Source organism: Papilio polytes, unplaced genomic scaffold, assembly GCF_000836215.1.
Source record: "Papilio polytes unplaced genomic scaffold, Ppol_1.0 DF824180.1, whole genome shotgun sequence".
Taxonomy (NCBI): Eukaryota; Metazoa; Arthropoda; class Insecta; order Lepidoptera; family Papilionidae; genus Papilio; species Papilio polytes.
This window is the reverse complement of record NW_013525024.1, coordinates 2,449,574-2,477,204: the sequence shown is the minus strand read 5'-3', so window position 1 is coordinate 2,477,204 and position 27,631 is coordinate 2,449,574. Positions and strand designations below refer to the sequence as shown.

At 34.5% G+C, this 27,631-nt stretch overlaps 6 protein-coding genes across 8 annotated transcripts; 2 read left to right on the top strand and 4 right to left on the bottom strand.

Annotated features, from left to right (window-relative positions):
- Nucleotides 1–553: 553 nt before the first annotated feature.
- LOC106111179 lies at nt 554–7,900 on the bottom strand. The gene is made up of 3 exons (XM_013293193.1): nt 7,518–7,900; nt 3,478–3,651; nt 554–875 (listed from the first exon to the last, which is right to left on the bottom strand). The coding sequence occupies exons 1-3, from the start codon at nt 7,582–7,584 to the stop codon at nt 790–792; spliced, it is 327 nt and encodes a 108-aa protein (XP_013148647.1). The 5' UTR covers nt 7,585–7,900; the 3' UTR covers nt 554–789.
- A 287-nt stretch (nt 7,901–8,187) lies between these two features.
- LOC106111153 lies at nt 8,188–10,244 on the top strand. Of its 3 annotated transcripts, none has more exons than XR_001226142.1 (8): nt 8,188–8,275; nt 8,360–8,523; nt 8,596–8,762; nt 8,839–8,948; nt 9,102–9,237; nt 9,322–9,518; nt 9,863–9,901; nt 10,084–10,172. XR_001226142.1 is itself a non-coding variant. In XM_013293151.1 (8 exons), the coding sequence occupies exons 2-6, from the start codon at nt 8,360–8,362 to the stop codon at nt 9,492–9,494; spliced, it is 750 nt and encodes a 249-aa protein (XP_013148605.1). In that variant the 5' UTR covers nt 8,188–8,275; the 3' UTR covers nt 9,863–9,901; nt 10,084–10,244. The 3 variants fall into 3 exon arrangements, 2 of the variants coding, with proteins under 2 accessions (XP_013148605.1, XP_013148606.1); XM_013293151.1 differs by having other exon boundaries at nt 9,322–9,494; nt 10,084–10,244; XM_013293152.1 differs by lacking the exon at nt 9,322–9,518.
- On the bottom strand, nt 10,163–12,824 carry LOC106111151 (probable ATP-dependent RNA helicase DDX23). The gene has a single exon (XM_013293149.1). It carries the CDS (start codon nt 12,698–12,700, stop codon nt 10,232–10,234), a length of 2,469 nt encoding a protein of 822 aa, XP_013148603.1. The 5' UTR covers nt 12,701–12,824; the 3' UTR covers nt 10,163–10,231.
- A 137-nt stretch (nt 12,825–12,961) lies between these two features.
- On the top strand, nt 12,962–19,994 carry LOC106111152. Its single transcript, XM_013293150.1, has 10 exons — nt 12,962–13,268; nt 13,363–13,519; nt 13,810–14,010; nt 14,257–14,495; nt 15,232–15,384; nt 16,680–16,882; nt 17,907–18,072; nt 18,626–18,787; nt 19,330–19,494; nt 19,918–19,994. The coding sequence occupies exons 1-10, from the start codon at nt 13,078–13,080 to the stop codon at nt 19,979–19,981; spliced, it is 1,701 nt and encodes a 566-aa protein (XP_013148604.1). The 5' UTR covers nt 12,962–13,077; the 3' UTR covers nt 19,982–19,994.
- A 1,316-nt stretch (nt 19,995–21,310) lies between these two features.
- LOC106111065 lies at nt 21,311–23,443 on the bottom strand. The gene is made up of 3 exons (XM_013293032.1): nt 22,879–23,443; nt 22,361–22,484; nt 21,311–21,984 (listed from the first exon to the last, which is right to left on the bottom strand). The coding sequence occupies exons 1-3, from the start codon at nt 22,999–23,001 to the stop codon at nt 21,413–21,415; spliced, it is 819 nt and encodes a 272-aa protein (XP_013148486.1). The 5' UTR covers nt 23,002–23,443; the 3' UTR covers nt 21,311–21,412.
- A 612-nt stretch (nt 23,444–24,055) lies between these two features.
- On the bottom strand, nt 24,056–27,027 carry LOC106111236 (SET and MYND domain-containing protein 4-like). Its single transcript, XM_013293260.1, has 3 exons — nt 26,808–27,027; nt 25,210–26,587; nt 24,056–24,742 (listed from the first exon to the last, which is right to left on the bottom strand). Exons 2-3 carry the CDS (start codon nt 26,580–26,582, stop codon nt 24,397–24,399), a joined length of 1,719 nt encoding a protein of 572 aa, XP_013148714.1. The 5' UTR covers nt 26,583–26,587; nt 26,808–27,027; the 3' UTR covers nt 24,056–24,396.
- Between the last annotated feature and the right edge of the window lie 604 nt (nt 27,028–27,631).

The window sequence follows — 27,631 nt, the reverse complement described above, 5'->3', positions numbered from 1 at the left end:
TTAAGCATACTTAATATAAAATAACCTCAAATTCTTTGCAGGTTTAAAATTGGACTGTCATTGCTTAGAAACAAAAAGTATATGGATACTACGACAGTTGTTTTTTACAGCCATTTAATATAGCCTAAAAACTAAAGTAAAATAAAACTAAACAACGATGCTATATAACAAAGATTCGATGTATTTGGTCAATAAGTCTCGTAGAGACTAAACATGACAGAACACAAACTTTTCGTACACACTCACAACCAAGGTAAAACAATTGCTTCGATGCTTTGCAACATATCACCATTTTCTTAGTTAATAGCCTCATCAGTTATTAAAATAATATTTTTGTCGCTATAACAAGCATCGCAGAGAAAGGAGCAAATAATTTTATTTTAACATTTATAAGACACTTAAAAACTTTATAACTAAATAGCATCTTCAAAGGTAAACTTAATCAATTTAATGAGATAAATTAGTACTAATAATAATGTTTATTTTGTGCCATTGGGAGCTGAATTCATAGACAATAAAAAAGTATAAACATACCATAGACAAAAATTGACAAAAACGTCTTACTTTTTATTCAAATAATTTTTTACAAATTAGTACAAATTAAATTACACGTAGCATTTATAACTAGAGCTAGACACCGTAGAAAGTATCATCATTAGAGCTATATTTGTACACTATACCTTCCTACAAAAAGGTGGGCCTACACTATGTTCAGTGCTTAGGATTTCTATTTACCTTTTTGAGATTACTTCAACTTTGGGCAAGTCCAGACTGCGACCTTGTGCGAGCTCAACTGCAGTTACTTTTACTCGTTTGATCGTCTTTGGACGCTTCGAGATCATTCTTCGATGTACTCGGCTGCGGGTGCTCTGGATCTGGAAGAAATAAAATTTGCAATTAAATAAACAAATATACGTCAATTGTCTCTCCTGGGAGTTTGTTTATTGTTATTTTTATTTGTAAACGTAAGTCCGACACAGAAATATCTGTACAAAAAGTTTATTACAAAAAAAACGAATTCCACTGTTAAGAACTTCAAAGGGCGATACAAAAAAGGTAAATCAAAGTTACTTATTTAACTACAGCTGTTGCTCGCGACTTTGTATACGTGATTTAAAAAATAGCCAATGTTACTCAGTGATAACGAAGCTTTTTAATAGTGAAAGAATTTTTAAAATCGGCCCAGTAGTTTAGAGTTATTTCAATACATACAAAATTCCAAAAATATAAACCTTTCCTCTTTATTAGTACAGAGATAGATTAAAATTTAAAACAATATTATTTGCTATTATCTATACAATTCGAAATACAATGTCAATATTAAAAGTTGACTTCAAAATTATCTTAGGATCAGATCAGTCAAAACAGATTCGTCACTAAGCCATGTGCGCATGTTGTCTCAGCGTTGACCGATAAGTTACAGATTAGTGTAGTGACGCAAGACGCGATCATCGCGCCCGATTTACGTCGCTAAATATTATTTCAGTATCAGCTATTTACGTAGACTTTACGATACACGAACGTCCGTACGTCGAATATCTTAAACATTTCGTAGGTGTATTTTGTATCGTTAAATCTAAATTAATAGAAAGAGTGCGAGCATACTTTGTACTAAACCATCACACAACTGTTTATTCACGCTTTGGTGCGCACGCTTTTAGATTTTTATGATACTCGTGCAACTAAACAGTTGAATTGGCTGCGAAAATTGATAATCTAAAATCGCACAACAGTTGTGCGATAGTTTAGTAGGTGTTCGCCCGCTCATATTAAGACAAAGAAAATCAAAAGTTAAAAACATATGTTCTTCGCAAACATATTGCCACGCTTCGCCCTTTAGTTTTAAGCCTTCACTAAGGAACATAAGTATTAATCCTTTGTTAGACGTCGGCAGAGTTAGCAAATTTTTAAAAAGTGAATTTCGTATGGTGCTCTTACATAGCAATATAATGGGCACATTTAAGCACACTATATTAAAATTGTAAGGGCTATAAACGTCAGTATTAATATAAAGTAATCGTAATACACTAGAGATAAGATTAGGCGTTTAATTAAAAATATTTGCAATGCAATATTATTATTGATTGACCGACAATCGTTCGCAAAAAACGCTAATAAATTTATTAGTTCAGAACTTAACGAACAAAGATTTCGGCGAAAATCTGACCATAGAGTAAAAATAAGAAGACGAAATCTATTCTATGAAAATAAATGTACAGAGTAAAAATTCACCGCTCTAGTTGTGTAAACATTGTGTAGTACACGGTCGATTTGATTGGACCCATTATGTATCTCATAGGAACTATTGACCTGATTAGCCGCGTAAATAAGGGTTCGTTTTATACAAACACGCGGCTACGGAGTCAACATATAATAGAGTTAACCATGCCACAAATTGCAGCGGTACATGTTTCCATTACAAACCCATTTTTTTTATACAATAAGGTGGCAAACGAGCAAGCGGCCACCTAAATCCGCCAAAATGGCGAAGCGACCATTGCCCATAGACATCCGCAATTGCAGATACGTTGCCTACTCTAAATCGACGGAGGAGGTGACGCACATAAAGAGGATTTTTCCCCTTCTTATGATTTTCCTCCACCGTCAAATCCACTTGCCGATCGAATCCTTTCCTTATAAGAAAAGAGTGGTACGGAAAAAGGACTAACATTGGGCCTCTGGCCATCAGCCAAAACGCGGCATAGCTTGCGCTTCACGCCTGTCTTCTGTGTTGTCGTGGTAATGCACCGGGCGAGCCGACCCATTCGTGCGAAGATGTTAAATCGGGTTCTACCACTGATAATTATGTAACCATTTGTAGTACTGAATAAATAATACAAAGCGAAAGGAGACCTATTTAATCATTAGAAGCAAAGGGGTAAAAGCAAAAGTTCTCAAGAAACATATTAATATCGACCAATAAGGAAATATTATTCTAGAATTTCCACGTGACCCGATACGTAAGAAGGGAGCGTGGTATAGCTCAATTTGTCACGTCATTGAAGCACGCGTTGGTCGCGGTCCAATAGAGATAAGGTCGGTTTTGTTAATTTCCGACCGACCCTAATCGTTCGAACGAAATGTGTCACATCAACATAGAAAAAAATCCTCTTTTTACCGCAATATCTTTGGACCAAACAAACTAAAAAAGGAGTTGATTCGGTTTATTATTTCTATACAACATTCTTATATATAGCCGTTGAATTTTTTTCGTTACTTTACATCATTCCTATTTTAAAATACTTTTTAAAAGATTCATCGCTAAAGTTGTTGACATTTTTCGGCTTAAAGTGGACGACCTAGAGGCGATGACGTATCTCACCAGATGTTGCAAATAACTGTGGTATGAAAACAACACCTACCATTATAAATGTTTTAAAACACATAACGCTAATCAGAAAATTCTACACTTGTTAAGCCTTAGAAAGTAAAATTTTCCGTTAATTTTTTATGATATTTTTTCTTGAGAAGACTTACCAGTAGTGGCCAGCTGTTGCAACCGTGACGGTAGGTCTGCCGTCGTCATCTCGGCACCCTGAGGGTGCAGTATATCAGGCATGGCGTTCCTCCGTCCAGTCCGACCCGTCTCCAAGAACTCGCGAGGCACCTCCTCACTGTTCCTGTCCTGCATTATTGCCATCATTCTCAGCACTGGAATATCATAAAAAAATATAATTAAAGTATTAGTAAACATAGTTGTTCGTAATAGCGTTATCGCTATTCCGGTCGTCAAACAATTATCTATTGTATCTATGATATTGAATTATTAATCTATGGTCGCGTCCACTTTTCGCGCCATTACATTGACAGATTGGAAGAATATTGTTTTGTTTAAAAGTAACGGTCGAAACGAAAACGTTTTATTATTTTATTTACTTTTAATATTTTAAACGAGAAAGTGTAATCGTTCATTGACTATTTAGGCCAACAAACGCATTCCATAGTAATTATCACGCAATTTATCCATTATCTTTAAAACAATTTCATATTTGCTTTCATAACAATGTTTCTAATGATTTTGATTGCACCATATTCTATTTGCTTTACAAATTGATAGCAATAATAAGTACTAACAGAGTAAATAACTGTAATCCATGCAATCATCGGTTTGCTATTGGCTTTACCATACAAATTGTACGGTACACGTAAGTCTATTTCTAAACCGTAATATGATAGCATATGTAGATACGTTTTATGAAACTCATTAGGTTCGGTAATGATAGACCGCACAATATACTAAAGCATACGTACATTATCTTTAATTACTAGGTCACGTCCACTTTACGTCATGGCTCAACGTTACCTTGACATAGCCAACGATGATACATTATTAAAATTAAATAAATCATCTTTAAACGCTCTTACTGTACGTGAAATCCAAAAGGATTCTTTAGTGATTTATCGCAGATTCGAGAACGGCAAGACATGTTTAAGGACCGGCGCCAATGTCGTGGTAATTCTAGAAAGTTCGTCTTATTTTAGCATTGGATGTTTTTTTTCTGATCCATATAATCCCCTGGTGTCAGCGAGAAACGACGGAGTAGTACGATGGCTGAAAATCGGGCGAGATTTAAAACTTGAAAAAGATCTGGAACTGCTGGGAACACTAAACGAGAATTCTACATGCGCCTGGGAAAAAATATCTGGGTACCTCTGTTAAACGTAGCAATTAAAAAAACTCATTAACATGCGGTCAAAATAATCATATCACCCGTCGTTTTAATATAAATTTAATTATATTCCTATAACAACTTTATAAACAGGCAGTGTCTTATCAGTTGTGTAATCAATGAATAGTGTACTAGAAGTGTGTACGCACAGAATAACAGTGATAAACTAGATAGTTTTATCCGCAGGGGAGCTATAAAAATAGGCTCGGTAACTCGGTACGTAGAGCAACATTCATTACGATATTGGCTCAACAATATAGGTTTATCAATATAGGTATAACCTTTCACTGAGATTAAAATATTTCTCCAATAATTTTGGTAATGACATAGATTGTCTACGTACAATTTATGACGAAACTAATGTTTTTTGAACTATTATGAACCCGCGTACATACATGTTTAGTTACAGTGATGTCTATGTACATATGGTACATTCATACCCATACTGAAAAAAAATGAGCATATTTCGGTTCATAAATTACAGGTCGTCATCAGTTTGTAGGCAGCCCTATTGATAACGCAAGTGAATGCATCGAACGTTAATTTTCACTAACACAAAGCATGTTTTGTTGTGGGACGTATTTAGCAAAGGACGTAATCACTCCGTCTGCCATCATTGTTATGTTAATGTTCACTTCAAACTGTTTCCTTTCAAATCTGATTATAATTGCCTCATAATGAAGTAGTGACGTAAAACGTTCGTCTTCTGTTCACACAATCATTGTATTGAATTGGTCTCACTGCAAATAATTACAAGACGTCAAAGAAATACACAGAGAATAGTAAAGTTATTATGCAGTGGCTGAGAGAATACATTTGATTGTAACAGAAAATATTCATAATTAAGTTACAAGGGTGTCAAAAGTGCTATGAAGCAGAAAAAAGTGTTTGGCTTTGCTCGCCTCAGAGGTTAAGCCAGGAACAGAGAATTCCGGACTCTTTAATTGTATTTTTAGCTACAAAAGTGGAAAAGTTGGTGATTTTCCATTTATTCTTATTTCTCAAACTAAAAATAAGATTCATAGAAATAGTTTGTACTTTTTTTTGTCTCAATTTTTTATAAGAATGTTAACTCATACTTGAATAAAAGAACAGAAATAGATAACACTGAAGGTCAAATACAAGACAAATAAAACACAATAGTATGGACACAAAAACAACAATATACGAAAAACTGTACACTTTTGTTCCACAAAGTGATAGTTGAATGGCATTTAAATTTCAACAACGTTGGCAAATACACTTTTTTTTAATCTAGTATCTATTTAAGTGTCAAATACCTCCAGAATTTAATTATACACAATACATAAATTATGTTTAAATTTAATATTTAGATAATAGTTTTTTTTGTTTACGATTAGCTAACTTTAATCAGCTGTTTAATTTAACTAAATTACTTTTTGTTTTTACTTATTACAAAATTGTCTTGTATAAAATAAGGGATATTGTATGTAATCATTGTTTATGCATGTTAAGTATTTGAAGCAAGATGTGTTTATCTGTAATTGTAGTTACATGATGCCATGCGAGTTTGGATTACTAAATAGAAATAAATGAATGTCATGTAATTATGTTGATAAGCCTAATTTAAATAAAGAAATAAATAATATCACATGCAATAACTATATTGATATAAAATAACAGATTTCAAATGATACACATGTGCCCAAGTCTCAGTTATATGCTCATATACCAATGAAGATGTTTGTATTTATATAAGCTTTTAGAACAGCCATTGAAGAAATCATAATCATATCTGTGCTTACACAGTAAGATAATACACAATGACTTACAGAAAATAAATTGAGGGTAAACTATAATTATCATAAACCTATATGTACAAAATCCGAAACTGTTACAATAGGTAAATAAAAAAGTTACGAAAGAGTTAATAAATTGTTTTGAGTTGATTACATAGTATAGAAAACCAATTTGTAATTATTGATTTATATGACTTTATCCCAAGTTTGTTAACATGCAGGGGTGGCAAACCTTTATTTGACATGTCATTTTTTAGAAGAAATATTTAGTTAAGTCATATAGATGCCATGAAATATTCTAGAATAGTATATTCCACAGCATAAGGATCACTCACATCCTCATCTCATATCATACCTGTTTTTCAATTTTTTTGGAGTAAATGAGAAAGTGACCGAATGTTGTCATTGGTTTGCCATACCTGCTATAGTGCAAATATTTACTGACCAAAACAAGAAATAAGAATAATCAATAAGTATGTGTACCATTTCATTCCAAAGTTCCTCAGCCATGTGGTAATGTGGCCCCTTAGAGGTGGAGTTAAGTGTTCATCACTCTATTCATCATGCACCTTACATCCTGGATCAATGCAAGTCATTTGTTAGTAAATCACACACTCTCGTTAGAAGGCAGATCAACTGAAATATGTGCTCATTTGAAGGCTCCATATAACAGCATATAATGTAAAACATGACAATGAACAATGACGAGATAGATTGTGTGAAGGAGCCAAGAGAGTGGTGACTGAAATGATGAATGTGGTAGATTGGTTCAGGAAAAAATGTTGCAACCCTACATAGAGTTGTATACGGAAGGGAATCCATAATTATCATGTAAATGGAAGAGATGTTTAAAATTAAATAAGACGGACATGGAAGTTTCATTGCAATGCTGGAAGTTAGACTTTCGAAATATCCCCCTATACATGAAATATGATGGAAATGTTTACTGAATGACTAGTAAAATTAACAATGGAACCTTCATAATGAGTTTCGACCAGAAGCAAACTAAACTAAAGTCTTCAAGCAATTCAGTTCCCGCGCTCTGTGCCAACTGCGGCGAAGCACCATCATGCGGGCCTTCGCTTACCTGACCGCCTCTTCATACGATGAGCTCTCAGGCGCTTAGGCACGCGACCAGCGCACACTCCGGACATTTTTAATATAACTCGGTTACAAAGCCAATTTAAACAGAAATATTAATAACTTTAACACCAATTACCGTTTTTAAAATAACAAGTTTGATTTTTCTATATCGTACTCACAATCACGTTATTTTCATCCGTTTCACAATATATGTAATTTCACTGATATAGATGTACAATATTTACAAAGGGAAAAGTCGTTGCACCAAATTTAATACAAAGGAAAATATATTTAATTTACAATAAACGTGCATGAAAACTATATTATTAGAAGAAAAGATAATTATTATCCAAATCCGAAGAAAAATAGTGACAGATGAGGCGAACTATCTAAAATGTAGACAAGGCAAGACAAAGACAAAGACAGAGAATTTGAAATGGAAAATGACACGGATCGATGTGTTACCAGACCAATAAATTAGTTGTCAAACGTTTCAAACAACAATAACTTTTATTAACTCCCTTTTACCATTTATTTTACTTTTGTGTATAAATTATGTAGATGCCCTGACTACTAATATGAAACGTGTAATTATATCCGTATCTAAAATATGTAAAAGATAGAATTGTCGTTTTTATCTGTTCTTTTTTATTATGTAACCAATGTAAATTTGACAGGTGTCAAGTCGACCAGCTGATTAAGCGAACTTGTCGTTATATTAAATTTTTATGTAATTTTGATTAATTATCAATTTCATTCAAGGTATCTGATGGTTTCAACATAACAATCTTATTCTTACTAGTTCAATTATTTTCGACAACTAAATTCGAATCTTTACTACCAAAGATGCTGAGGAAAGTGGCGATAGGGACTGCCGGAGTGGTCGCTCTTATACCAACGGTTAGCGCCGCGACTCCTGTTCAAGAAAAAGCTGGAGAACCATTGAAACCACCACCGATGAGACCCTCTGACCTTCCGATATATGAGGCACCACACGCCGAATACGGAGAGTACGTATAATCAGCGACATAACACAATAAACGATTAAGTAAACAGCAGGTAATGTAAAATTTCTCTTACAGATATGTTCGGTCATTATCTGACTCAAATAAGAGCAGCTACGTAAGATCAGTGCTACAACCACCAGTTCAAGCTGTGCGAGAGACAGCAGAAATTGGTATTGCACACACCGAATCACTTATGCATACAGTGCAAGATAATTACCATGAATTCAGGGACAGAACTGATTGTGAGTATGTTTCCTACAAATTAAGCAATTGCATATTTTATAAAGAACTTTTTAATTTAAGAATCTTGATTACTAGGGATTGTCAAGTATTTAAGAGAGGAAGATAACAAAGACATACGCTATGGGGCTGTGGTAATGGGTGGCTTAACAGGATTTATATTTGGACTTCGAGGAGGTATTATTAGAGTGAGTACACATTTGCTTTTTTTTATTAATGGTATTCATACCAGTGGTAATGATATTATATTCTGCAATACCTTTTCAAATTAAAAAAAATACAGTCAGTTATGTTAATTTAAATATGTGTTATAATTGAACAGCTTCACTTTATTATTTCAGAGGGTATTTTATGCGGGTATTGGTACAACAGCAATGGGAGCAATCTGTTTCCCTGAAGAGACAAAGGAATTGGCCAAGAGTAACAAAGCCTTAGCCAAACAATACATCAATATTGCTTACAACTTCCTTTATGGTGGTTAGTACATTTTACAAAGTATGTAAGTGTAGAAAAGAATACTGTACAGTAGAATTTTGATTAATTTGTGAATTTAATTACCAGTGAAACCAGGAGACCCACAGCTGGAAGTGAAATTCCCTGACTTGTCGTTGCCCAAGAATTTCTCTGAATTCATTGATTTGACAGTTTCATTAGCTGTGTCGGCAAAACAGGCTGTTATGCCCCCTCCTTCGAAGGATGCAGCTGATGACAAATCATCAGAAAGTAAAGAATAGGTATAAACTGTATAAGTTACCTGGGTGTGCATCATTTCTAACCTTCCTTCTGCTTATTTCGTTTTTCTGTTGCATTTGTTCAACATTATTTTCTTTTTGTTTATTCTGCTTCTCCCTCCTTTTTTATGCATTGATAAATACCATCTGTTTTAAACCTATTTATTTTAATTGAATTTCTCAAGTGAAAAAATCCAAATCATTTATAGGGTCAGGGGAGCTTATCTTGCTTTGATTTTTTTTGCTTATCTGTAATGCTGAGATTCTTTTTTTCATAACTATTTTTATCATTTTGTTTATTGTTGGCTTTTGGGTGTGTAATTTATTTTTTATAATTTGTTATACGAAATTAATCATTGATCTTTTTCCAGATTTTCGTGAAAGTAATGTAGATAATCAAAGTGTTTAATGTAAGTACATAAACATCTGTTTCCATTAATATAAAACAAGACCAATATAATATGTATGTTATAAAATTGTTGAGAACTTTGATTTAGCAAAATGAAAGAAAAACTATAAAAGAAAGTGCATATATGTATTTCAATTTTTTGATTATAAAAAAGAATAAACTTATTCATGTTTTCTTTTTCAGAAATTGGGAAGAATCAGAACAATGTGCTGTCCACAACACTACTTATTATTTATTTCTGTGTAAAATATGAAATACAAAGTTGTTCAAAATGCTTTTTGTAATTTTACAATTCAGTTTTAATGAGCATTAATAAAATTACGAATACGATTTAGGCGAAAATCATTTCCTCCCTTCTCTTTTTGGTGACAACAGTCCCTGGTTTATGTTGTGCCTCTGGATGGTTCATCAATTCAGGAGGACATGTGGAAACTGAACTGGAGAGCAACACTTGCTTTAGATCATAGAACACAGCGGAATCTTCCTTAGTAACAAAAGAAATAGCCTTTCCAGTTTTGCCAGCACGACCTGTACGACCGATACGATGTGTATAATCTTCGATAGTTTTCGCCATATCGTAGTTTATTACTATACTAACATCCTTAATATCAATACCTCGACCAGCAACATCTGTAGCCACCAGAATGTCTTTAGAACCATTTTTAAGACTAGCCAATGCAAAGTCACGTTGTTCTTGACCTTTTCCACCGTGTAATGTACAGGCATTGAAACCAAGCTTTTCGAGGCCTTTTGCAAGCACATCGGCACCTTTTTTCTGGTTAACGAATATTATTATTGGCGGTTCGACGCCTCGCTGTAGTATCTCTGTTAACTTCCTACGCTTCTCACTTTCGCCGATCATGAACACTACTTGCTCAGTTCTGTCTACTGGCTTGCCTACTGAACCAATGTATACAATTGCAGGTCTTCTCAAATAGCTTCTTGCCAAACGTTCTACTGCAGGAGGCATAGTTGCTGTGAACATCACAGTTTGTCTATACTTCTTTTTCGTGTTATAATTTGCCAGTAGGACTGCGGCATCCTCAGCTGCATCTGTATCAGGCTTGATATTAGAAACAGGCATATATTCTAGAATCTTTTGTACATCTGGTTCAAAACCCATGTCAATCATACGATCTGCCTCATCAAGAACAACGTAAGTGCAACGGTTTAGAACTAAATATCTATTCTCTAGTACATCAATTAAACGACCTGGCGTGGCTATTACAATCTCGCAACCTAATCTTAGTTTGAAACCTTGTTCCTCACGAGATAGACCACCCACAACTACCACTGATGTAATACCGAGAGGGATACCAAATTTATTTGTCTCTTCTTCAATCTGTTGGGCCAACTCACGAGTTGGGGCTAAAATAATTGCGTAAGGTCCTTGATCAGCATCTTCCATTCGCTCACTTTTTGGTAAAGATTGAATCCAAGTGAGTAAAGGTATAAGGAATGCAAGTGTTTTTCCAGAACCTGTTTCAGCAACACCAATGATATCACGGTTTTGTAATCCGATGGGTATAGCTTGTCTCTGGATAGGTGTGGGACTTTTGTATCCAACTTTATTAATAATTTCCATTATATCTTGATGGAAGCCTGCTTCCTTCCAAGACCTTATAGGGTTAGGGATTTTTCCACCTTTGATAGTGATATTATAATCCTCCCTGAATATACGCCAATCTCTCTCTGTCATTTCATCCTGATCTTTTTCAGACCAGTGCCTGTCATCCCATTTTTGTTTGTCTTCCTTCTTTTTAACCTTCTTTAATCTCAACTTTTCCTGTTCCTTCTCTAATTCAGTTCTGCGTTTCTCCAACAGGTTTCCATAGAACTTGCTATGATCTTTTTTCTGTGCTTTAATATCAATACCTGCAATATGTCCACGACCGAAAAATTGTACTTGATGTCTTTCTTTATACAAAGCATTGTAGTCATTTGAAGTGTCCTCTGATGCATCCCAATCAAAAACAAATTTCCTGTCATTAAGCCTTCGAACTCTACGCTTCTTTTTAATTATGCCTAAGTAGCGTGCCTTGATAGCTTCTTCTTCTCTTTCCTTATCTTTATTTTTAGATACATCATCATTTTTTTCTTTTTTATCATCTCTTCTGTCAGATGCATTTTTCCTGTCTTCATATTTACGTTCCCTCTCCCTCTCGCGCTCTTTTTCTCTTTCCTCCCTGTACTTTCTATCTTCATCCTTTTTAGAAGGCGCCGAAGGTCCAGTCAGGTCAATTGTTGTTATGGTAGGTCTTTCGACATTAGCCTTCATAGCTTCCACTTGTTCCCGTCTCCTCTCCAATGCTAATGCAGCTCTCTGCTCTTTTGTTAGAAAAACGGGTTTACTTCTAGCCTCTTCTTCTGCTTTCTTTTTAGCAAGCAGTTCTTCCAATGATAATGGTTCCTTCTTAACAGGTTTTGGTTCCTCTTCCACTACCTCAGGCTTGTCATCGCCATTTTTTTTATCGTCATCTTTCTTATCCTTGGCTTTGTCATCGTGCCGCTTTTCCTTTTCATATTTCTCTTTGCCATCACGTTTTTTAGGACTTCGAGACCGCCCGCGTTCTCTACGAGATGGACTTTTGGAACGTTCCCGATCTTTACGAGGACTCCTGGAACGATCCCTTTCCTTCCTTTGAGGACTACGAGACCTATCTCGCTCTTTTCGTGGACTTCTTGATCTTTCTCGGCGTTTGGTTTTGTCCCGGTAAGATTCCCGATCGTCGTGACGATCCCTTTCTCGTCTTTCTCTAGAGCGTGATCGCCTCCGCTCTGGACTTCTGTCCCTTGCCATATTCAATTATGTAAAATATGTACTTTACCTTTTACATGAGTAATATAAAGTTGTGCTAGTAACTTATTTCTTAAAAGATACGCAAGATGGGAAACAACAATATGACAATTGATGACAATTTGATGTAACAGATAACAGCAAAATGACAGAATACAGATATTTAATGCAATAATCGATAGACTACTAATTTTTATCCCTTATCAAACTCAATTTGTTGATTGTTGCACGCCGTGTTGTCAGCTGTCACTGTCAGTTGTTTGTCAACAGATGATTGTATTGCATGCTGTGGATGAAGCATTATTATTGTGAAATGCACAATTTCTAACATGTTTTATTACAATTTTAAGATTAACTGTTAACTAATTGTTGTTATTGTCATGGATACATATTTAAAGTTCAAAACAGTTGTAACCTCTACGGCTCTAGCTGTCGGTTTTGCCGGTGCTACTTTACTGGTGTTCAAATATAAACTAAGAAAAAGAAATGCAGTCGATGCTCTTAACTACTTAACAATTAGAACAGTGAACACAGAAGAGTCCTGCAATGAAGTTATAAATGAATTACGCAGGTAACTAGTTTATAATTTCAGTGAAGTCAGTTCTTTATCTCAAGCATTTGACAAGAATGATAACAAGTATTGTATAATTTGAAATGTTTTTCAGGAGAATAGGACTTCATAAAGCCATTGGTTTTGATTGCGAATGGGTTACAAACCAGGGCAGAAGACAACCTGTTGCTTTGGTTCAGCTCTCTTCCTATGATGGTTACTGCGGTTTGTTCCGACTTAGTCATTTAAAGACTTTACCCAGCTCTTTAAAGGTTTGAAAATTTTTAAGTAACTAAATTATTATGCACTAGAAGTTGCTCGCAACTTCGTCCACCTGAAATGTAAATTATAGCCTATGTAACTCAGCGATAACATAGCTTTTTAATGGTAAATGAATTTTTGAAATCGGCCCAGTAGATTTTGAGTTATTTCAATACATACAAAAATATAAATCTTTCTTCTTTATATTATTAGTATAGATATAAATCACTTTACTTGTTAATTAAGTGAATATGAACTGGAAAACAAAAATGTATGGTTTTCTTTTTTTTTTAACTTCCAGGAGCTTCTAGAAGATGAGAGTATATTCAAAGTTGGTGTGGCACCATTTGATGATGCTAAATATTTATTAAATGACTACTCAGTAGCCTTGAAGTCCACTTTAGATCTACGGCACATTGTGGAACTAACAGGCCATACTACAGGTGGTTTGGCTTTTTTGGCTCAATCCGAACTCAATGTTGTTCTAGACAAAAGTTGGAGGGTAAGGAATACCATCTGTATACTAGATTTCAAATAAAACTATTGATAATGTATGTTAAAACTTGAATTACAAAAAGTTTTTCTTGTAAGATTTTTAATTTCTTAGGTTCTGAGTATCAGGCCTGCCACATGCATCAGCTATCTACATACCTAAGTATGGAAGGAAAATCAGTTGCAACATGTTTTATAATGTTATTGTAATTAAAAATATTGTGCAATATGTTGAAACACAGTGTTCTCTTTTCAGGTGCGTTGCAGTAACTGGGAAGTTGATGAGTTAACACAAACACAAATAAATTATGCAGCAGCCGATGCCCATGTGGCCATTAAAATCTTTGTTAACCTTATTAACAAGAAATATGGCTCAATATGGAGTTGGTTAGACCACACAAGTAATAATGTTTGGCATAATATAAATAATATCTGCTGGAAGTATGCTGATATTGGCTTTAAAAGTAAACACACAGCTAAATTGGGCAATGAAATGTATGTGAATATTTTATTTTGAATAACTTACCATATAAAGATAAAGTTAATTTTTATGTTATTTGTATAGCAAAGACATAATTGTTCCAAACAGAGATAAAACAGAAATCAATTGTCCTATAAGAACAATTAACTAATATAATGAATTAGGAAAAAATAATGTGAGTTTGACTTGGCAAATGTTATAACTTCTTTTGTATGCATTGCTATTTGCTTTCATCATACTAATATTATAAATGGGAAAGTTTAGATGGATGGATGGATGGATGTTTGTTAGAGTTTGTAGCTTAAACGACTGAACGGATTTCGATGAAATTTAGTACAGATGTAGAGGATAGTCTGGAAGAACACATAGGCTACTCACTTTTGTTTTTTTTTTAATTCCACGCGGACGGAGTCGCGGGCGAAAGCTAGTTCATTTGTAAAGCAGTAGACATAGCTTGTCAATATTATTATCGTTTTACTTTAGATTTGCTTGTAACATAATTGTTGCCAACTTTGGTCCAGGTAGACCCCATGGGTAGGGGGGAGCTATAATGAATATTGTCTGATTCTGTAGTTTTTACATACATTTTACTATTCTTTAAGGGAGGCTACCCATCCTTGTACCCCGGATGACCTCCAACCTTAATAAACATATATTTCTGTACAGTTTATTACAAGATTTTTCTTTTATGTTTGCATTAATTAATATTTGTTGACTTTAATAATTTTATAACTTTGTACCTTTTTGTAGTAAAAAAGAAAAGGAAAGTAAATTAACGAAGGATGCAGCAGTGAGCAAACGGTATCCGCACGCGACGCGGTCCAAGCCTTTATACCACAATTGTTTCTTAGTGGCACCAGATGGAGAACTTCTCTGCACATGTGACACTAAAAAGGCTGAATGGTAAGTCATACAATTTTTATTGAACTTTGACAATAATGTGACGTAATTTCATACTTTTTTCTTATTAATGTTATTAATGCAAAAGTTTGGATGGCTAATGTAGTCTGGAAGAATACATAGGCAACATTATAAGTTTTTTTTTAATTCTATGCGGTCGAAGTCACGGACAACAGATTTCTAATAACAAATTCTTAAATGTAGTTAAAGTGGAACAACAGATGGCGCCCTAATGAGTTGTATTGTATTTACGGTTATACGCAACTGAAATTAATATGAATTATGGAATACTAGCTTCCGCCCGCTATTCCGTCCGCGTGGTATTGTAAAAAACAAAAGTAAGTAGTAATACATAGGTTACATAATAAGTTTTTTTTTTTTAATTCCGGGCGGTCCCAGTCGCGGACAACAGATTGTAATGCAAATAACAAATTCTTAAATGTATTTGAAGTGGAACAATAGATGACGCCCTAATGAGTTTATTGTATTTTAGTTTTATACATAACTAAAATTGATAAGAATTATGGAATATTAAATAAACAAATGTGTAGAAATTAGTCTTTGTTGTTTAAAGATACGGAAAATGTACATAATATTGACTCATAAATATACCGAGAGCATTAGAGCTTAAATGACGCAGTTGCTAAGCTTTACTAGATCGGATCGTACTACAAAGTGCAAGTTCGATTCCCGCCATGTAAATTATATGTGTATATCCAACGTTTTTACATAAAATGAAACATAATTAATATGCAGACAATATCTGCAAGGATCAAGGAGCCCAAGGATATCCTGAGCCTCTCATTTCCATACTTATGGCCTTTAGCTAGTTCGAGAAGCAATAAATGGAGAACAAGTTACATATAAAATCAAAGCTAAAAACTATCCGTATATTCTTACATATAATAACTATGTATATTATACATTTTACAATCAAATACTAATTTAACTTGTTTTAAATAATTGGTAAAACTTCTACAAACTTTCGGAGTACATAATGAAGTATGTGATGTTGGCTGGGCCAAAATGTTTGGCTTTAGTGGGTATGCCCCCATTATGGGGGAGAGTCCCACATAACTACCGCGTCCCCCTGGGCGCGGAGTATGCGTAAGATGCATTCCCTTCGGGCAAAAAAAAGGCCAAAATATGTCGCGTACCACCTAATCTAATCAACACTAAATTGGCAGTAGGGTGGGTGTCCTCGGGACCTCCAAGTGGGGACAAATGAATTGACAACACATAGACCTAATTTTTTTTAGTAATGTAAAAAGCTATAATAGTGTTTTAACTTTTTTCAGGTACGTGGATAAAGAATTAGCAGACGTGGTAAAGGAGGATCCGCTCACAGTACGCTTACGTTTCGAGCCGTCCGGCCGCTCGGTGGGCGAGGTGGGCCGGTACTACCAACTTACTAAAGAAAACAAATGCGTTGTTTGCGGCGGCGATAACTCTTATATACGAAAAAATGTAGTGCCAAGAGAATACAGGAAATATTTTCCAGGTAAATGAAAGATAAATAAATATGACGGGTTTCATATAGATATTTTTAGGACCCTAGCAAGGGCGACGCCTAGGATGGGTTAAGTGTCAAGTTACATCAACGACTGGCGACATTCATAATCACATTTAAAAATAAATCAATATCTTTCTTTATAAAAAATAAATAAAGTACAATATACATGAACTACCATTGTATCTCATGAGTGAGATTTTATTTATCCAAGTCAATTCTAATAGTTATCCGCCATTGTGTCACGGCAGCCATCTTGCATTTATTCGTTTGAAAATCTAACGTACTCGCAATACATGATCAATGTCAGGTCACGCGAACTGCGGTATTATTAAAAAGATATGAGCCACACAAAAAATAACAAAATAACGGGCATTTACTTAGTCATAGTCATAGTACATTTGAATGAAAAAGTTTAGACAATGTAATGTAACTGCTAGGTATTTGAAGCCATTAACACTGATTATGTGTCATAGCTTTGATGGTACAATATCTATTTTCCGGTGTACATTGCAGTTAATGATAAACATGTTGATTTATGATAATAAAGCGGTTATAAATCAACCACATAGTTTTACGTAAGTTATCGGCAGTGCGATATTCTACTTTGTGGCCTGCAGCTTAAACAACTTAATAACGAGTGATGTGTCAATTGATTTGATTTTTCTCCCAAGTCATAAGGATATTACATTAAATTATGCCATAAAGTAGATATTTCACAGGGTCTACCCTGATTAGCATCTTAACAAGAATGGTCTGGCTCGTCCCGTGATACCACCAGACAAGATAGGCTTTTAGTGGAAGTAATTCCGCGTTTTGCATTATTTTAGTCCTCTTCCCCTTTCCACCCTTTTAGTACAAGGGATGGGAACGGAAGTAAATTTGTTGGCGGATTTGACGTATGGGTAGAGGAAATATCCTTTTGTGCGACCCTCTGTGAAAAGGTCTGCAAGCGGCGGTTTAGTTTTTTAAAATCTCAATCGAAAACAAGAAACAAATTGAGTTTCTTGTTTAGAAATAATGAAGGACCACGCGTCGCATGACGTGGTGCTTTTGTGTACGGGCTGCCACCAGCGCAGCAACATGCGCGACCAGGCGGTGCGGGAGCGGCTCGCCGAGCAGTGCGCCGCGCCGCTCGCCGCGCACACCGACAACAAGTTCAAGGAGGACGTTGACTGCAAGTTAGTTACAACAAACGTCTACGATTTAATTGTATTTAACCACTTCCTTCCGGTCCGTGTGGGGTAGCAAAAGTCTTCCTTCCTGAATTTGTATCATTTGTTTTAATTGTTTTGTTCTCACCAAACTTGATAAGTCACAAGAAAGTTTTCAGTGTGGTTTCCGGTTTATAGTTAGCAGGATTTTAAAAAACTAAATTTTTATAGTTACATTTTTAATGAAGTATACGTTCAATTTATCTCTTCTCCGTAGATAATGTTACCTAATGTTAAAAGATCTATGTATTTGTGGACTCGAATAAAGAGAAGATAAGTCCTACAGATAGCAGCAGATGTGACTCTAATAGTGGTCATAATTTATTTATTCATCTATGTCTCATTGACGTTGTTTAAATCAGTACCTTTGGTTATATTTGGGTATTTCCTTATTATCTTGGGGCGGAATTGTAACTTTTCCATGTTGGTAATTTGTACTTCCGGACTGGGGATTCAATAAGAGAACAAGTTTATGGGTACAAGAGCTGTTCTTTAACATTAATTATTTTTTGATGAATAGGAAAATCCGTTCAGCTGCTCGAGCTTTGCTATATCAGTCGAGAAAACACGTCCTGCCAGAGGAGAGGCGGAAGGAGTTAGAACTAATATTATTGCGTCACTTTCCACAACATCAAGAGATCACACAGGAACTTCTGCAAGAGGCGGCGGAGATACAAGTTGTGTAAGTTCTCTTATCACATCCATTTGTAATACAAAAATAATCACATGCGTAGAGGAGTAGAGTAATTAAACCTTGTTTCAATCCTATAAAGTTCTATTTTATTTGCGATAAACTGTTACGACCCAGTCTGTGTTGACGAACACTTAGAAACATTAATATATGTACTTTAATGATTGCTCCCATAGCTACTACAAGACTAAGGGCCTGTCTAACCACCGGCTTATTGAAGCTAATAACGTAAAAATGACGTCACTATCAAGTAGAGTACCAAAATCCGATACTTCCATCAGATATTATAGACGTTGGATTGTTATCATAACAATTTACAAGAATTGTTGGACAGGCCCTAATTCTACACTTAAGCTAAAGTTAACAGTTCAATATGTGACAGCAAGGACCGTTTTAGCATTTCTAACATCCTGGCTGAGATTTCTACAACGTCTAACTTTAAGTTTCCCCTTTGAGCATCTGTGACGTCCCTTTATGTCCAGCGCCCTGGGCTGTCACACTCCTCGCCGCACACTAACACTACTGTGTGACAGGTTTGAAAACGTAGACTACTCGTCGCACGGACATAAAGTGGTAGAGTACTTCTTGAAGCACGAGGGTCTGCTGCAGCTGGAGCGGCTGTGGCGGCAGCACTTCCTCTCCTCCATGCGGCCGCGCTACATGCCGCAGCTCTGGTCGCTCGATCACAACGAGCAAAGGTCATTCATTCACTGTTATTCAATCATTCAGTTCATTCTTTTTTTATTTTTATCGCTGTAAATCGATTTAAAGTTTTAATATATTTGTTTTGAAGTCTGTTTACGTAAGTGACAAATAAACGCGTGTGTCATACGGAAAAAAGCTGATATATCGTGGTTTGATAATACTGATTTCCTTCCTGTGCGTTAAAAGTTTATCTCTTTACATATTTATTAACTATATATTGTTATAATTATTGTTGTTTCATTTACTGCACAGTTTGAATGAAAACATTATTTGTTTAATCTTTATCATTTTATAAAACGTGACAACTGATTATTTTATATTAAATTCCGGCACATGTATGAGGCGATTGTCGATTTCAAAGACCTGTCCATTTTTTGTTACTATGTATTTTATATAGTATTCTTATCTTATTTCAGATTAAAAATAAGGTTAGAAGAAGGTCGTCTTTCCGAAGAAGACTCAAAGCTGCTAGGATTTTGAATACTGGAATGGTGAAAATAGCAGTCTTTTGGTAGTTATCAGCTACACTTCCGAAAGACAAATCTAACGTGGACCAAATGTTTTATCACATATTTGCTACGTATTAAATTTTTTTACACTTCCCTTCGGATCTGCCTGCTTAAACAAAGTCAATTTACAATTACCGATATCGCTAGTAGAATTGAATATGTATAATTATAGGAATAAATACATAACAAGCACAAGTCCAAAGTTATTGTGAGTTCCATAAATGTTTGATTTTTCGATCAGCGATATCGCTAATGGGCGTCGCCAAGGTAAGCGGGTAGGAGGAGGCATCTGCCCCTAGACATTTGAAAATTGTGAAATATGTGTAAAAATTCAATATTAATAAGCATTGTTGGAGAAAAAACAGTCTTTTTTACAATTTGTAGCCCCCCCCCCCTTCTTCGTCACCCGCCTTCCCCTCGGTCATCGGTAGGCAATGCTCATGCATTTAAATTCGGTGCGCCACGTTCGTTCTCATTTTATTTATTTTAAGACCGCTACAAAGGTTTTAACTCAACAGTGGAACTGGCAACATTTAACAGTTCTCAGTTCTCTCTACATTTTTAACTGTTCGATTTTTCGGTTAGAAACGAACGTGTGTGGCGGTCTTAAAAATGTTTATCTCTTGTCAGAATTTATTTCTATTTTTAGGATCTACGATTAGATGAATTGTTAATAATTTAATTAAAGATTATTAATAAACATTATATTTATTAAATAGTTTATTTATGTCATTGTCCTAATCTAAATTGACAATTATTATGGCAATCCTTAAAACAATATCGTTAGGTCTATCCCAAAAATTCTATTTATATTATATCTTAAGCGCCAATAGTCTAATGGTTTGGGGTACCGATCTTGCGGTAGAGTTCGAATCCCGCCATTCGACTATTGCCGTGAACTATATCCTAGCACAAGCCTAGAGCTTAGTTGGTATGGTTATAGGAAAAGTAAATTAACAAAATTCCACTAATATTTAAAATAAAATAGAAAAATAAACATAGATCATAAAATTATTAGCAAGCTTCTTATACTACATTAGTACATTATTTTACAATTACAAATTTCTAAGAGCAGAGAGCTACTTTAGACAGCTATTGACGTATCTTCAGTTTTAACAGTGGTAGTGCCCGCTTTAACATGTTAGCACTGCAGGGCCGGCACGCCCCCAGTAATACCACGACCACACAAGACAGGCGTGAAGTGGAAGCAATTTCCTGTTTCGTCTGATGAGTGTGGTGCCGGAGGTCTAATTTAAATCCCTTTCTCTTTACCACCCTTTTCTTATAAGGAGAGGATGGGAAGGCGAAGTGGATTTGACGGTAGAGGAGACGCACAGGAAGGGGAAATATCCTCTTTATGTGCGTCTCCTCCATCGGATAAGGGTCGGATATAAAGTGGCTATCATGTGGAGAATGATAAAGCATGTAGGATTTTACTATGACCGCGAATGAGATGTCTATTTAAATTTGAAATGTTTTTATATTGCTTGTGACAATAAATACATATATAATCAGATTTCACTTGCGGTTTTAATTGTTTTCCAATCAATGCTTTGATTCTTTTCTGTGTGTTATACAATATGCGACATTTATTCGAATGTTTTTTAAATGCGATAAATAATTTAAATGCTTTTTTACAAGTTGTACAATTATATGTTTCAGGTATTGATGGTTTTATGATGTTTGAAGTACTTGGTTTTGCATTAGAAGTTGACGCAACAATTTTTTGTGGAGTTGCGGCGTGATTTGAATTATATATATTACTGTTTTCACCAGAATTTGCTTGAATATGGTTACTTTGGTTTGAATATTGATTGACCTGGGTGTGGCTTTTACGAATATCAGAAGAAGGTGTGCTGGTTACGGGTGTAGGCCTTGTTGTTATGGATACAGGCGGTTGTATGGAGGTTTGTGAGAATCCATCTCGAGACGGGGTTACTGTGTTTCCTTTATTTTGGTTTCTTACGGTCATATCTGAAACATTAGAATAAAAATGAATAAGGAACAAATTATCTTACGGCTATTTCTCACGGCTACTTTTTCGATGTTTTTGTTTGAAAATAATATCGTTTGCTGCGATTATAGATATATTTTTGAATGCAAATGCTAGATGACAACTAAAATAACTATATAGAAACAAAAACCTAATTCATAGGCGTTTTAATTATAAAAAAATTATAAAAAAACTAAATACAACAGTTATGTACAATAATAATTTCCTTGTATTGAACACTTTTTTCGTTAATAATTTTATTACTGTTGCTGAAATTGGTTAATACTATACCAAATTATTATCTCTTTGAAAAGATAGAGATTATGGTTTACTTGTTATTTAGTAAAATGTTCTTACTTTTGATGTTTTCTTGTAACACGCGATCGACTTTTTCACATTGTAGTTTAAATTCGTACGCATTTGTAAGGCGCTTAAGGCATGTTATGCAGACCTTGTTTGGCAGTCCATCATTAAGGCGAATCTGATTGTAGAAACATATATTTTTATACATTTTTTTTTAACAATAAATTGTGAACACATAAATAATTTCCATACGTTTGCCGCAAAATGACGAAGTTTTTTTTTTATTTTCCTCGTCAGTAAATAAACTTCCCCTTTAAATTAGGAACTAAGATTTGTATAAAAATAAGATATCCGTCAAATCATGTGTTATAAATATGAACAAGGTCAAAAGTCTGGCTTTTTTCGTTGCTTTACATATTATGTCTCTAATGTTTTAATAACGTTGCAAAAATGTAGTAAGTTTTTAGTCTGTATTCTAACAAAAAATAATTCAAATACTGAATAATTAGAAAAGATAATTTTTGTATGGAATATTCTATCTTCGATAATCATTAAAAAATATTTTAAATTACCTTAATTTTGGTCATTTCTATCACCATTTGAGCAAACATTATTTTGTTATACGCGTCGAAAATAGAATTATATTGAACATTAGATTTTAGACAGAATCTACACTTCTCCAAAGCTAGAGACATGATAGGAAATGCGTTAAATAAAAGAAACAATTCCAAAGAAACAACCACCGTTCCGGAATACACCACAACGACTGCCGCATCTGTAATACCCAGAATATTTTTATAGTTGAATATGAGAACATTGTCATCTGATGATTAATCGGATTTTCCCATTTCCGACTTCAACGTATGTGTTCGATTAAATCTCTTATCAAGTTTCAACTATTAACCATGTAGGTATTAAGTAGTTACTACGTACAACATGAACGAGTTCTATCTGTAGTTCTGTCTTGTTAAAATAAAGAAAATAAAACGTTATGCTAAGGGCATAAGAGTCTTCTTGCACGCAAAATAAAATTGAACCCGAGTGAGAAGGCTATAAGTGTTCGCTGTGTCCCTTTCTAACAGTGACCTAGAGTTGCCAGATATAAATCCTTTCGTTGTTTGGAGAAAAATAGGCGATTGATGTAATGTAATAATTTATTACCGACATGTTAAAGAAATATTGTTTGTTGTTATAGTTTGTCTAATTGATTATTTTGACAACTTAGTAGGGATGGTTGTGTAAAATCAAGCATGTATCTTTTTGATATTTACTGTCATAGAAGTTGGAATCGATAGATTCATAGTTATAACTTATGGAATTAAATAAAAACACTGTTTTCTCAATTTAATGACCTGCAGAACCAATACAAGTAATGAGAGTAAATAAATATTTATTACTAATACGTACGTAATTAAATTGTATTTCGCTATTCATGTCATCGCTAAATTCTCTACATTATAATCAATACTAATATTGTCCTCTAAGTTAGTTATTAAGAAAATAATAGTTTTAGTTAAAGGGGAACAGATAGCAATCTTTATGCGGCACGTTGATGTTTTTGGGGGTAACAATAAGCGTTGATTTAAGAGGACTAACTTATGTTGTTATATTGAAAAACAATCATGAAAGGACAGATAGGATCAGTTTTGGAGATGGAGGAAAAAAAATCAAAGATGTCAGTCAAGATTTATTAATTTATTAAATAAAAAATCTCTATTAAATACAAGAAAACGTAAAAACACACTTTGTTATTTAGGTGTCAGCAATCATAACATATTTATTAATTAAGCTCTTTTTTTTTAATAAAAAGCCCTACACTTATGATACGCTATAGGTTATATTCACGTTATTTAATTTATATACGAATAAATTGAAATAAATTGTCACGCAAAAAAGGGACAAAAACTAACAGCCAATAGCCAAAAGAAAATTACCATGGTAACGGTACTTTTAGCCAATGAGAAAGGCTTATCTTGTCTTTAAAGTATATATTTGAATTTTGACATTTATAAATGAAAAAGTTTTAGTGGAATGTAAAAAATAATTAAAGTTTTCATAATATGCAGATGAAGCCGCACGAAAATAGCTGGTTAACCTAAAACAAAATTGCCTTTACTTTCTTCATAGGCTAATATGCATTTGTGAAATAAGGTGTAGACTTCTTTATACTCCTTAGAGAATGGAACATTATTTAAGCAAGTCATTACTTCGAACACATTATGAATAAACAAGTGCATTTTGTGTAATTCACCATCTTTCTTTATAGGTAGAAACTTATTAATGTACATTCTACGTTGTTTATCTGTTAACACACTCTTCTTGGTTTGCAATTTCCAATCTCCGCTGCATATATCACATTTGCAAACTTTACCTATTTTTTCAAATGATATGCTGTTTTTCGCATGTAAATCAATATCCAATGTATGGTAATGACCCCTGAAAGCAAAAAACAAAAAAATACATAAATTAAGGGATTTCAATAAAACTAAAAAAGATATGAGCAGACAATGTATACATTTTTTTATTGGGCCACAGTGTCAAATCTCTTTTCTTTTGTACCCCCGAGGAGGGGGCCCTTCGGGTACCTGCTGCTGTCGCTTATGCAGCAACCTGTGTCAAATGTTGAGCCCACTACAGACATAAAGTTGTACACTCTAATTATTCAGTTAAATGTGTCATCACCAGCTCACTATACATCCTCACTGAGGGGCTTGGAGTCTAGGTTAGACCTGCGTTAGGGGTGACTAGTCCTTAGTCAACCACTTTGACCCACTGTTGGTTGGTTAACAAGTCTCTATGTGTAAGCAAAATTCTGTCAGTTTTACTGTACAGATTAAAGTTTTGTCTTCACACAGTTCTAAACTTAAAATATTTTATTATGCTAATTTATTAAGTATACTTACATGTAAGAAACAGTCAACTCCGTTCCTTTCTCAATAGGTTGTACCGCTATCAAAGCAGCAGTTTTGTTCAAATTTGAAACAACAACATTAGGAGTACAAGAATGCTGCAATTTGCCAATAAATGGATACCATCCATGGTTTACATGCGGACAACTATAAGTCTTTGACAATGTCCTGTTGCTTACAGTCAATATAACTTGTGTTGGTTCAGCATGCAATGCAAAATACATCATGAGCCGTCCCAGAGACTCCATCGCCGATTTTCTCTCCCCCAATAACAGAGGAAAAAAGGATGGCACTTTTTCTAAATGATAAATTATTAAGGCACAGAAGAAACTGGCCACATACATGCTACCATGTACAAACAGCTTATCATCATTGTAACTAAGTACAGAAAGCTTATTTCCGACATCGAACATTTCCTGCACCGAAGCAGTGCAAATTCTTTTTGAGCCTGTGCAACGTGAAATCGTATTTATTTCTTCCCAGGATTCACTGAGTTGCACCACTTTAATAGCACCTTTGACCATCAGTTTTGCCATTGGACTATTCAAAAAGATCTCAACTATTTCCATAATTTGACATTCTATGCTGTGATATTCTTTCATGCAAAGCGCTTTACATTCTTCACCACAGAACAACACAAAACAGCAATTATCACAAGGTATAAGGTTCAATGACATCTTGTGACAGTAGTGGCAAGAAAATGGTAATTTCTCTACATTATTACAACTAACAAATGATGGTTCCAATGCTAGTAAGGTTCCAACCTTAATGTCTTTAGCTGCAACAATCTTTACAGAAGAATCTTTCCTAACAACTTCAATATTGGCACTAGCACAAGGTATTTGGGAATTTCGCTTAGTACCAAATTTAAAAACACTACCAAAAGTATCAATTACTTCCTTCACAGCTATTTCTTCTATGTCACTAAACATTTTAACAAATGCCAATCTTTTCTTTAATTTTTCAACGATATCTGGCGGACAGCCGAGTCGAAAGCAATGTTCTATATCAGTTTTACAGGCATAAAATTGTTTCCGGTTTTGAAAAATAGCGGATCTATTGCTGTATGCGAGCTTCATTGCCCTGGAGTTCGTCGGTGCACACATAAGTGCTTTATTATAACATTCTAGTGCTTCATTATGATTTCCCATTTTAAAGGCTACATTACCCTCATTACGGCACTCATTAGATCTTGATTCACATTTATTAAGTTTAGGTAAGTGTGGGAAGCCACTACATTTTTCAAGTGCACGAAAAGCTGCCATTACAACATCAGCATAATCATCACTGTTCATTGCTGCATAAATTTCACTTATTAAACCTCTCTCCCTTAAGTACTGTTGGTGAGCTGATGGCATACTAAACATCTTGCCTGTAAAGGAAAACATGTCAAGCTGTCATGCAAGTTTCTTAAAATATTGTATACAGTCATCTACATAAACATGTTATGCATTTACTATAAATTTAAACTCGTCAAGGCTTTCGATTTAGAAATCATTTATGCACATATTTAGCAATACCATGAATCGATTCTATTTCTTTCTATTAACTAATATCTTTGACAATCCGAATACTTTTAAAGTTAGACTTACCTACACGTAGTCTTGTGCAACTGCAATGTAGAAAAATCAACTTTACTTCCCTTTCCCTAAAACTTCTTTGAGTTACAAATTAAACAGTAAAATTTGATCATTCATGAAATGTAAGATAGGCTACACTTCACAATAGCAAACGCAAACGAAACCTAGAAAATTGCAAGTACAAGTACAATAGCAAAATTGTAAGTCACAGACACAGATGGCGCCAAAATTGGTGTATCACCATAGACTTTCATCGACAAATATATTTTCGAGGAAATTACCGGAGTATAGACAAAAATATTTTTTTATCTACAAATCATGAAAGATCGTAATATTACTTTAAAAGGGATCTCCCCTTCCATGGAGGTAATAAGTACTACGTACAGGAGGAGTGTTTAACAGTAGTGCAAGTGAGTTTTTTTTTTAAGTGGGAGATATTTTTATCTCTGAGAAGAAGTAGGGCGTCCAGTAATTACATTTGAAAATGTGAATTTGAATTACCTTGTGTCTGTTGCAATCAGAATTTGTTACCATTTGTTAAGCAAGAAATTCCATAACTATCAAGGCGACGCATATTTTTATATTTGTAATTTTAAAAAAATGTTATGTACTAATTGACTTTAAAATATTTTGTTGAAAGTTGTTTTATTTATTTCCTATTTCAAATTACAGTGACCGACCCCTTATTGTAACGTGTTTTGTGCACCTGGAAGTATGGCTTTCTTGACATAAATTTCATATTTACTTGCGTTACTTATTAATGTATCACAAACTAATTAACTGATAATTTTAAATCGCACCGTTCAAACCGTACCACATCGTTGTACTGTGCGTTG

Bases quoted from the DNA above. Each gene is read 5' to 3' on its own strand.
- LOC106111151 (XM_013293149.1), bottom strand. From the start codon at position 12,700: ATGGCAAGGGACAGAAGTCCAGAGCGGAGGCGATCACGCTCTAGAGAA.
- LOC106111153 (XM_013293151.1), top strand. From the start codon at position 8,360: ATGCTGAGGAAAGTGGCGATAGGGACTGCCGGAGTGGTCGCTCTTATA. The intron at 8,949-9,101 runs GTGAGTACACAT...TTATTATTTCAG, and splicing joins TTCGAGGAGGTATTATTAGA to AGGGTATTTTATGCGGGTAT. The intron at 9,238-9,321 runs GTTAGTACATTT...TTTAATTACCAG, and splicing joins TTACAACTTCCTTTATGGTG to TGAAACCAGGAGACCCACAG.
- LOC106111152 (XM_013293150.1), top strand. From the start codon at position 13,078: ATGGATACATATTTAAAGTTCAAAACAGTTGTAACCTCTACGGCTCTA. The intron at 13,269-13,362 runs GTAACTAGTTTA...AATGTTTTTCAG, and splicing joins GTTATAAATGAATTACGCAG to GAGAATAGGACTTCATAAAG. The intron at 19,495-19,917 runs GTCATTCATTCA...ATCTTATTTCAG, and splicing joins CTCGATCACAACGAGCAAAG to ATTAAAAATAAGGTTAGAAG.
- LOC106111065 (XM_013293032.1), bottom strand. From the start codon at position 23,001: ATGTCTCTAGCTTTGGAGAAGTGTAGATTCTGTCTAAAATCTAATGTT. The intron at 22,485-22,878 runs GTAATTTAAAAT...TTCTACAATCAG, and splicing joins TAGAAATGACCAAAATTAAG to ATTCGCCTTAATGATGGACT. The intron at 21,985-22,360 runs GTAAGAACATTT...CTAATGTTTCAG, and splicing joins GTTACAAGAAAACATCAAAA to ATATGACCGTAAGAAACCAA.
- LOC106111179 (XM_013293193.1), bottom strand. From the start codon at position 7,584: ATGTCCGGAGTGTGCGCTGGTCGCGTGCCTAAGCGCCTGAGAGCTCAT. The intron at 3,652-7,517 runs GTAAGCGAAGGC...ATGATATTCCAG, and splicing joins TCGTATGAAGAGGCGGTCAG to TGCTGAGAATGATGGCAATA. The intron at 876-3,477 runs GTAAGTCTTCTC...TATTTCTTCCAG, and splicing joins GCAACAGCTGGCCACTACTG to ATCCAGAGCACCCGCAGCCG.
- LOC106111236 (XM_013293260.1), bottom strand. From the start codon at position 26,582: ATGTTTAGTATGCCATCAGCTCACCAACAGTACTTAAGGGAGAGAGGT. The intron at 24,743-25,209 runs GTAAGTATACTT...TTTTGCTTTCAG, and splicing joins GAGTTGACTGTTTCTTACAT to GGGTCATTACCATACATTGG.